Source organism: Canis aureus, chromosome 23, assembly GCF_053574225.1.
Source record: "Canis aureus isolate CA01 chromosome 23, VMU_Caureus_v.1.0, whole genome shotgun sequence".
NCBI lineage: Eukaryota > Metazoa > Chordata > Mammalia > Carnivora > Canidae > Canis > Canis aureus.
The window spans coordinates 16,861,394-16,868,463 of record NC_135633.1 but is presented as its reverse complement, the minus strand read 5'-3'; the positions used below and the strand labels follow the sequence as shown (position 1 = coordinate 16,868,463).

At 42.4% G+C, this 7,070-nt stretch overlaps 1 protein-coding gene across 10 annotated transcripts; it reads right to left on the bottom strand.

The window, feature by feature from the left end:
* Window positions 1-1,566: 1,566 nt before the first annotated feature.
* Window positions 1,567-6,818, bottom strand: ZBED5 (zinc finger BED-type containing 5). 10 transcript variants are annotated; one of them, XM_077866478.1, is made up of 3 exons: window positions 6,267-6,818; window positions 4,878-4,992; window positions 1,567-3,895 (listed from the first exon to the last, which is right to left on the bottom strand). In XM_077866478.1, exon 3 carries the CDS (start codon window positions 3,721-3,723, stop codon window positions 1,639-1,641), a length of 2,085 nt encoding a protein of 694 aa, XP_077722604.1. In that variant the 5' UTR covers window positions 3,724-3,895; window positions 4,878-4,992; window positions 6,267-6,818; the 3' UTR covers window positions 1,567-1,638. The 10 variants fall into 10 exon arrangements, with proteins under 10 accessions (XP_077722604.1, XP_077722600.1, XP_077722605.1 ...); XM_077866474.1 differs by having other exon boundaries at window positions 1,567-3,864; XM_077866479.1 differs by having other exon boundaries at window positions 1,567-3,859.
* Window positions 6,819-7,070: the final 252 nt, after the last annotated feature.

Here is a 7,070-nt window from a genome sequence, read left to right as displayed (position 1 = left end):
AGAGACAGAGAGAGGCAGAAACATAGGCAGAGGGAGAAGCAGGCTTCATGCTGGGAGCCCAACGTGGGACTCGATCCCAGGTCTCCAGTATCACACCCTGGGCCAAAGGCGGCGCTAAACCGCTGAGCCACCAGGGCTGCCACATTGTGCTACTTAATGTGTAATCTTAGGCAAATTCAAAAGTTACTTGATCCCACAGGATTGCTGTAAAGATTGATAGCATACAAGAATCTAGTAAGATAAAATAGATGCTTAATAATGTGACAAAACCTGGGCCAGAGATGCTTAATCTTGCTGCCTTAGATTGGGTCAGATCCTACGGACTGGAAGGCTGCTAAGCCTCCAGAGAACAAAAACCCAGACTAGAAGTGAGTGTGGATGTAAAGTTTAAATGGGACTTTGGATATGGAGGATAACTAATATTTATTGTATATTTTTTTCTATCACCTACTGTTAGGAATTTTAGATAGGTACTCATCTGATCTTATTAATAACCCTCAAGGTATAATTTTACAGATGAGAAAACTGAGGTATAGGAGGGCTCAAACTGCCCAATGGTAAATAGCTCATTAAGCAGTGGAGCAAGTCCCCCAACATAATCATGCTACTACATTCTGCCTTAGTGAGGAGAGGTCCTTCTACTCCCCAAAACGGGAACTAGGTTTGAATACGTGAGATTAAATAAATAATGGCTACCTCTACAGGAGTAAATACAAAATATTTGACACTGAACTGGTGACCTGTGAAATGATGTAACGTGGGAAGAGGGACAGGAAATTCTGACCTCTTTCAAAGAATTCTAAAGATAAATTGGTAAGAATTTCAAGTCTAATCATCTTCAAGTATAGTAAAACCTTAGTCTACAGTATATGGCATATACAATACTCTAGATAGGAACTGAGAAACAACAAGAATAATTGAGTCCAAGCCATAAAGGGTAACTGACATTCTGTACACATGCAGATAGACAAATATAAGCTACCATACCCCATTCCATTTCTCGTTGATTCACCAAAATATTTTTTACTGAGAATTTTACTTTAGAAGGCCTTTTGCTAGGCAATGGAGACATAGAGCTGAATAAGACCTCCTAAGAGCTCAGTCCAATAGCACTAGGAATCACAAGGCTACCAAGCAGTTCACACTTGAGACAGGCACAAAAAAAATAGGGCCAAAACAGAAAGATATATAGAATCAAAATACCAAAGATAAATTAGGTCAAACTATTGAAAAGCAAATAGGAGTTTGTTGGGAAGCAAGGGGAAGGAATATTTTTTGAGATCTGAAAGCATGAAAGGGTGATGTGTTTAGGGAATGGCAAGGTGTTCCATGTGATTGGAGAGCTGTGGGGTAGGCAGGACTAGAAAGATTCATAGATCCCAAGGAACTGAGGTTTTATCTTGTAGACCAACACTTCCCACAGTTATGACCATGGAACTCTTTGAAATTATAATGTGAAGAAGAAATACCAATAATACATGCTTAAAACCTAAAACTTCTGATTCTTTTTGCTTTCTTAAAATCTAAGTATAAAAAATATGAATCATTTTATTTAAAACCCCAAAATACTGGAGATGAAATCATCTTTTATTTTCATCTTATATTTGGTTATCAAGAGACATGCAAAACCCTCTAATTTCAATGAGAACAGTGTTTTTGTGTCTTTTTATCACATATCCGCTTAATATTAGGTGTAATGTTACTAAGTCGAATCCGCATATGTGGTGCAGCATCAAGTCTTTTCCTGTATTTTGTTTTTGTTGCGGCATAATATGAAAATCCTGTTTCACACAGGTGCATCGTAGCAAAAGGAAGAAGTACACGAACTGCACGCCTCGCAATGCTTGGGTACTCTTGAATTAGGCTACTCCAAAAATCATTTAGTGAAAGTTCACTAAAATTTTGTTTCACTTGAGAATCAGATGTTAAATCAATCAGGCTCTCATAGTCCCGTGCTACTAATGAGGCTGGTTTAACAGTTACTGTAAACGGATTTCTAACCCAAGTGTTATTGTCATTTGTTACAGGAAAATATCTTAACAGAGTAGAGCGCAAACCCCTTAGGTGCTGCACAATGGCACTACAAATATCTTTATCAACTGTAGAATTGATTTCAGTCAAAAAGTCACTGAGTGTAGGAAAACAATCAAAGTTTTCTTCTTCTACAGATGAAGCCCAAAATTCCAATTTTCTTAACAATGATGACATTTTATCAAATACTGTGAAAACGGTTACATTTTTTCCTTGCATTGATAGATTAACCTCATTTAATTTAGTAAAAATATCTGCAAGATATGCAAGTCTTAGCAGCCAAGATGAATTTGTTAAACAGTCAGACAGTCGAAAAGCTGAATCCATGAAAACCAACAGCTCACGACGAAGCTCAAAAAGTCTTACAAGAACTTTACCTCGGGAAAGCCACCTCACCTCTGTATTCAGAAGAAGTGCTGTGTGCTGGGCACCCATTTCCTCACATAAAATTTTTAGTAGCCTGGACTGATGTGGCCGAGCTTTAATGTAATTGATGATTTGTACTGCCTGATCTAGCACATTTTTCAGAGATGTAGGCATTATTTTAACTGCTAGTGCATGTCTATATAATAGGCAGTGACTACTGGTGCTTTCGGGAGCCACATATTTTATCAAGGTGACCGCCTCAGCAATTTTCCCGTCCATTGCCCTAGAAGCATCACTACAAACATCAACACATTTTTCCCATTCAATTTCATGTTTCTGCATAAAACTGTTGATGCAGTTGAAAATTTCTTCACCAGTAGCATTACTTTGCAAAGACTCACATAAGAGTAGGTCTTCCTCAATAGATTTATTAAACCTGTAACGAACAAACACAAGCAGCACTGCAAGTCCTGAAACATCAGCTGATTCATCTAGTTGCAGTGAAAACCCATCACAAATTTTCAGTCTACATACAAGCTCTTCTTCAATGTCAGCAGCAAGATCCTTAATCCGACGTGCAACAGTACTATTTGATAGTTGTACTGCATCTATTTTTTTGCTATACTGTTCGTCAAACATCCGCATCACAACGTCTTTTGCACAAGGCTTGATAAGCAATTCTCCAATAGTATGAGCCTCTCCACTCAGGGCTATATGGTAACTTACATTGTATGATGCCTCTGTAGCACTTTCATTATCTGTATTGACAATTTTAGGTGTTGGAGGTTTATTATTTTCAGGTGAATCAAGATGTTGCTTGAAAAAGCTTATGTCTTTGTCTTTATAGGCAGCATGTTTAGTTTCCAAATGTCTTCGAAGCTTACTAGGGGCCAAAGAACTATTTGATAGAATTTTCTTACATAACACACACTGAGCATGAGGCGCATCTCTATTCCCAAAGTAAGTAAATCCAAAAGACAGATAACTTTCATCATATTTTCTTCTTTTTGGTTTCTTACTAAATGTTGTTATTTTGTTGGAACTGGACATAAATTTGACCCTGGAAAGCTCACCTTCTGATTTTTTAGACACTGAAGGTTGCAACTGTTCATTCTCGCTTTGTAATATTCCAACCTTTTGATCGTTTGATTCAGACACAATTTGATAACAAAAAGATTCTACTTCCTGTTTAAGGCTTCCTTGTTTCAGCAACAGATCCATAGGCAATGTGTTTGTGGTACAAAACATGGTTAATTTAGAATAAACATTGAGTATCACAGATGTATTGAAATTATATGACAGGATACACAGAAGATGAGCAATCATCAAAGAGATGATATAGAGCAACACATCAGTTAATTTGTAAATGCTGCCTATGCATCAATGCGTAGATGGAACATCACACGTTCGTGTATCAGGTGATCTCTCATGCGACTTCCTGGTGCTCTCAGGTATGGCACACCTTTTCTTAAAGGTAGATTATCACATAAAAATAAAGCTATAGAAATGAGTTTAGTAGTCTTAAACTTATATTTTAAAATAAACTAGAAAGAAAACTGCTGTTAATATTGATCTTTTTCTCAGAATACTTACGAACTTAGAGAATACTAACAATCTACAAAACACAGTTTGGGAACTGTTAAGCTAAGAAATAATGAAGAGTTGATAAGTGTATTTTTAAGGGAGGGACCTTGAGGAACATGTCCCATGCCAGGGGTTGGCAAACTTTTTCTGTACAGAGCAAAACAGTAAATATTTTTGAGTTTATGGGCCATATGGACTCTCTTGCAACTATTCAACTCTGCAGTTGCAGCATGGTAGCAGGCATAGATACACATAAAAAAACAGACACGGTTGTTCCAGTAAATATTTACAAAAACAGGCAGAATAGACCATATTTTACCAACCCCTTCTCATGGCATATAGTATCTTGGAATCTCTTTTAGCTTTCTGATGCTTACTGCCAGTTGATAGATTCACTGTTGATATACTATACATCTGAAGCCTCCTACCAGGACTAGCGACTACTTTGATAAACTATATTAAAAACACAAAAACACAAAGTTTTGCAAAACACAGAATTCTGTATTGAAAAATAAGCTGTAGACCAAAAGTTAGCTACTATTTCTCTGGAATTAAAATCACATAAATACTTTTCCAAATTAAGACCCATTGAAAGTAATGTATATTTTACTAATTACTCTGCATTCCATTAACCAGGACCTAAAAGAAAACATAAACTCTTATTTTAATGGCTTTGTTCCTCATAGAATTTTAAAAGCATAAATGGAAGGGTAATGCAAATGTTAAGACCTTTCAGGATTACTAACTTTGCAAGTTAAGGCGTACATATTTAGTGCCTACTCAAATAGATGTGCTTTTGATTTAAACTATGATTTGGCTACAGAGTAAGCTTTGAATTCTCACGTTATATCCTAAAGCAAAATGGCTTTCCTCCCAATAGCTTGATAGTAAGATACCTGAAATGAAGAGTACTCCCTTCTGCAATCACACTCTCCACCTTGGCAGCTTGAAATGAAGACTCTTCAAAAGAATAAAATTAGGGTATGGGGTGGAAAGGGAGTAACCAAAATCCTAGAATGAGAAAAATTAAAATTAGACACTGCAAAAGCAGAACTAACTACAAACCCCTAAGACGACCCTTCATTACATTTTAGACCTAGGCAGTGCAAGTGATTCTTCACCGCAATGCAGGTGGACTGAAACAGAAGATGCCCAGTAGTAAAAATGATCATATTTTTGTCTCATTTAATACCCTGGTTAGCCCACTGTTTTTCAAACATTCTACCAACCGTTGACTTGACAGAAACACCTGTAAAACTTTCAAAAACTAAACCTAACTTTTAAAAGTTACAGCCACATCTTAAGGTCTGTAAAACTAAGCATTAAAAGTAATCTAAAATAGAATTCTACAGGGCAGTGTTACGTGAGATACGCGTTCTTGCTATGACCATTTTTGTCCCCTCAACCAATTTCCTAAGTTAGCTTGCTAATGTTTATTGAACGATCGTGGTTTACTAATGCTTGTAACTACTAGATCCCTCATAGAGATGATCTCATTTAATCCTCAAAACAAACGTGAGAGTCAGCGCCTATTAATAACTGCACTTTAGAGGTGAACTAATAGACGCAGAGAAGTTAAGCCACCCGCTAACCTAACACATCGTGTAAGTGAAGAACTAAGAACAGAACCCAAAAAGTTGGGGCTGCGGAGCCCACGCACCTAGCCGTTCCTTGTGTGTTCCTGAGTACCCTAAATTTCCCAAGCGCTCAAGCGCGGCACAGAGAGAAGCATTACAATGGGTGACGGATGCCAGAGAGTTAACGGGTCGCCAACTGGCAGCAGCAGACAGCCCTACCTACACCGGTATTATTGGGGGCAACAGCGCCGTGCATTTTCGTTTCCACAATCCCGATTTTAATTTAGCAACAGAGAACTTGGTGGAGCTGCTGGTTAGGATGGGGATCCCTCCTCTCCCTGGCTACCTGAGGACGACACAACCGGGCAGGAAGCTTTGTTTTGCGGAAGGCAGGCCTCAGCCCCACCTCTTCTGAGGTGCCTTCCCGAATCTCTCGAGGACAAAGACTCTGGACTCCCCTGAGAGTCAAGTTTCTATTCCATTACCCGAAAGGCTGGGGGATGGGAGGGGGTGGGGGTGTGGAGAGAAACCCTGCTCTTTTGTCTCTTCTGTGGGTTCAACTGCCAGGTAACACCGTCCATTCACCCCCCACCTTCCGGCGGCTGCAGCCGTGAACAATACCCTCAGGGGCAGGAGGGCCGGGTTAAGGGGTGCATCCAGTCAGCAAGCCTAGGCAAAGGCGGGTGCGGCTGCCCTTCCGGCACCTACATGCTTCTTTAAACGGTCACTTCGACGTGCTGCTGGGCCAGCCATCCCTCCAGGTCGCAGGTGCGCGCTGCCGGCGGACCGCCGCATCCGGGGGCTCGCCCACCCTCGCCTCCAGAACTCTTCTCGCGCGTCCCCGGGCAGTCTCCTCAGCACCCAACACTATCTCTCTACGTCACCTCCCTCAGGGACGGAGGCCGGTCTTCTCTGCGGCTGGGCTGCAGGGCAGCGCCGCGGCCCCCGGCTCAGCCTGCGGCCGCCATTTTACACAGCTCAAGGCAGCGGCCATTTCGGAGCGCACCGCTCGGCCGCCGAGGCGGCTCTGGGTCCTCACCTTCACCGAGGCCTGAACGGGGTCAAGAGCCAGTCGTCGCGGACTGGAAGGGGGAGCGGAGGGGAGGGGGATGAAAAACAAAACAAAGGGAAAGGAGGATGCGGGGACAGGGTGATGCTCTCGGCTCAGGGACACCGCCTATGCCGCCTCCAGAGAGATCCGGGTCGCGGCTGGCGCGCTCGCTCCTCTGAAGATAAATTTAGCCCTCCGGAGCAGCCCAACTTAGAGGCTCCGCGAGCGGCTCCGCTGCCGCCCAATCAGCTCCAGAGCTGCCCTCCGCCACCAATCCGCGCTGAGCAGTGGGGCGGGACTAAGCGAGAGGCCCAAGCTCGGGTGAGGCGCGCGGCCGGCGGCGGCCGTGGGGCTGCGTTCCGGGCGGCTCGGCGGGCGCTAGGCGTGCGGCGGCGGTTTTGAAACTTCCCTGGGCTCCCGTGGGCCCGGATGCCTGCTTAGGGTGCGGGTTCCCGGGGACT